Source organism: Penaeus monodon, chromosome 25, assembly GCF_015228065.2.
Source record: "Penaeus monodon isolate SGIC_2016 chromosome 25, NSTDA_Pmon_1, whole genome shotgun sequence".
Classification (NCBI taxonomy): domain Eukaryota; kingdom Metazoa; phylum Arthropoda; class Malacostraca; order Decapoda; family Penaeidae; genus Penaeus; species Penaeus monodon.
The window spans coordinates 16,366,555-16,369,571 of record NC_051410.1 but is presented as its reverse complement, the minus strand read 5'-3'; the positions used below and the strand labels follow the sequence as shown (position 1 = coordinate 16,369,571).

Below are 3,017 nucleotides of genomic sequence, written 5' to 3'. Positions count from 1 at the left end.
AGTGTGTATTAGTTGTAGTGTCATATATTTTCATATGATGTTGATTTCAGTTGGGAAAATAGTTTATGCAAAATAGCAAATACATAATTCATTTGATGTATGCCACTTGCAGATAAGAGGTCACATTAGTGTTTTTGTTTACAAAATTAGACATTACTGTCACATTCACAGATACTGGCAGCATATCACTGATTTGTTACCCACTCCTGTAAATGTGCCATACGAAAATAATAATCACACATCAGAATAGGTCTTATCAAAAACAAAAGAAATGTTCAATATTCCACAGTGACTTTTTTTTATACAGTGTTTCAGTATAATTTGCTAGGGAAAGTTCTCATCTATGATACACTTGATTATTAATCCATGATTCTATTTCCAGTATTTTTAGTTCAAGATATGGCTTGCTTAATGTTGTCATTATTACTGTTATTGACATTTCAGTGTTCTTGAGTGGATTAAGTGTGTTACTGTCTTGTTTCAGTTAGGCAAGGCAGAGAGTGAACTGACTGCTTTGTCATGCAAGGTTGACCAGGAGTACAACACTCTTGCTGGATCACAGGCAGCTAACACTCAGGTTTGTTTATAGATTAAATATCTTTTCCCCTTTTTTACTCATGAAGATTTTTCTCCCCAATTCAGTATTTTGATATTTTCCCTTTTTAATTAGTTCTCTCCCCTATTTTTTCCATCATTCCATCTCCTTTGCTTTTTTTTTCCATTTGTGTTAATTATTATTTTTCATGATGTATCTTATTCAGTTTGGGATAAATTTATACAAAACGCTCTGGCTTTTATGCAAAACACTCTGGCTTTCAGAATAGCACTCTTTCGTATCATCATATTAGCTGCATTTTCTCAGAATCTTAAGTCAAACCCATTAGCTGTGCAGTGTCCGGCCTCCTCACTTCTGGCACTCTAGGAAAGAACAAGAAGAACTATGAGGAGTTTCATTACTAATGACAAATTAATAGTGAGACCTACAGGCTCCATCGTGCCAGAATATTAGTATTTGATGTTTTTCAGACTCTCTTAGAGTGCTATAGGTGGAGAAGCCAGTGGCAGATATGCAAGTTTCTTGAAAATGTTTAATTTGAGTCCATTTTGTTTTAATGTTCTAACAAAATCAGACCACTTTGTTGTATATATTGGATAAAATTATATGAAAAGGTAACCATGCTCAAAAAATTACTAAAAAAAAATAGAATGTGCAATTGGATTTGTAGAAGAGAAATTCAACTGTGTTATTGATGTTATGTGGTAAGTGTTATTCTGTTACTAATAGTGCTAATCATCCTCAGGTCCCAACAGAACTTATCAGCAATGTCCAGAGCCTTCGTAGCGAGTTGATGCAAGTGTCTGACGAAGTTCTTGAGATCCAGAAACAGCAGAAGATGGTAATGTCCACAATCCAGACACAACTGAGTACTTTGTGTAGTCAGTTTGATGATCTCAGTAACATCACTGGTCCAGCAGCTTTGACGGAAGGAAAGCAGGAAGATGGCAAGGAAAATAGCTATGAAAGTGATTAAAAGAAGTAACTTAGATTAGATTTTGATTGTGATACCTTGTCAAATAACTTGGGACTATAGTGATTCTCTACTGCAGTTCTTGCTTTCTAAATTGCAAGATAAAGTGTGTGTTATATGTATGAGATTTGAATTACATTAATTTACTTTTTGGTATGTCGTCAGTATATTACTGACAAAATGGTTGATGAACGGAATTTTAGAAGTCAGTTTTATGAAAAGGTTGGACTAAGAGAGGTGGAGGAGAAGCGTGCTGTAGAAGCCCTTCTAAAGGAACAACCATTGAATGAGAGAAAATTTGCAAATTTTGCACAGCGGTCCATAGTTCCTGCTACAAATCGGACACTGGTCTGGAAGTTTTTGCTTGGCATCACTCCTCGTTATGCTGAGTCTCAAGAGTATGTGGGGCAGCAACAGGCCCTCATGTTTGAAGAACTTTGGCGTGCTCTTAAATCTTTGGGTCTTGGAAATGTTGCTACACTAGGGGAAGAAACAGTCAATGGACACGACTGCCATGGAAATGCAAGTAACACTAAATTTGCTTCAGGAAATAAGCCTTGGTCAGATATACCTCTTCCAGAGCATTACCTCCTGATGTGGTTGATGAGTGAAGCCAAACTTCTATTTGACATCAGACAGCAGTTACGAACAAAACAAAACCAACACTTCATAGCCATCGCAAGAAAGGTGTCTTGTTTCTTCGACACTCCTGTAGATATCTACCACGTCTGTGCCTCCATCTGGTCACTTCTGCTAAAGAATGAGCAGGCTATCTTAGATGCTATCCAAGATGCCATTGGCATGTTACGTAAGGAAAATGACTACCTCCACCTCCATCTGTTTAAAATGGGTCTCTTCTCCAGCAGTCTCTTGAAACATCAGTGCTTCAGCCTTTTCTGTGATATCTTCCCAGAGACAGCCATTGAGAAAATACTGGATAAAATCTTTGCTGGTGCATTTAGAGTCCTGTCATTTGTGATTGTAGCAATGCTCATCCATCAGAGACGACCGTTAATTGCAACATCATCTGTGGAAGGTGTGCGAAATGTCATAAGTAATATAAGGAAAGAAGAAGCTGAAATTATTGTCACATCTGCTCTAGACCATTGGCTAAAAGTGGGGGTGGTGAAGAGAGGGTAAGGCTTAAGAGAGTTTAGGAAGTCAAACCACTGAGCCATCTTTTCTCCTTGAATTGTGGCAGATGATTCCCAAATTTTTGTTGTGTTACAGAATGATATCAAAGTATATTTGTTATGGTTACCAGGCATTGTTCTTTCTGTAAACATGCTTATGGTGTAATTTTTAAATAAATTTCAGAATTGAGGAAGCATTTTGTTTAGAATACCTCTTATAGGAATGATACTGCAGATTAGTAATAGATATACAAATATACTAAATGCTGAAGTTACATGTGCTGTTATCAATGTCTTTTTGCACATGCCTTAAGTCATCTATTTTAATACTTATTTAAATTTATTTTATTTAATA

The 3,017-nt window shown here is 36.4% G+C and overlaps 1 protein-coding gene across 4 annotated transcripts in view; it reads left to right on the top strand.

Annotated features, from left to right (window-relative positions):
• The window catches only part of LOC119589080 (TBC1 domain family member 7-like), an 8,564-nt gene extending 5,708 nt beyond the window's left edge, over positions 1-2,856 (top strand). For 2 of the 4 annotated variants that reach the window (XM_037937654.1, XM_037937653.1), the window contains exons 2-3: positions 485-577; positions 1,302-2,856. In XM_037937654.1, coding sequence (XP_037793582.1) covers positions 1,710-2,669 — 960 coding nt within the window. In that variant the 5' untranslated portion in view covers positions 485-577; positions 1,302-1,709 and the 3' untranslated portion in view covers positions 2,670-2,856. The remainder of the gene's footprint in view (positions 1-484; positions 578-1,301) is intronic. The other 2 variants (XM_037937655.1, XM_037937656.1) reach the window with 1 other exon arrangement.
• The last annotated feature ends 161 nt before the right edge of the window (positions 2,857-3,017 follow it).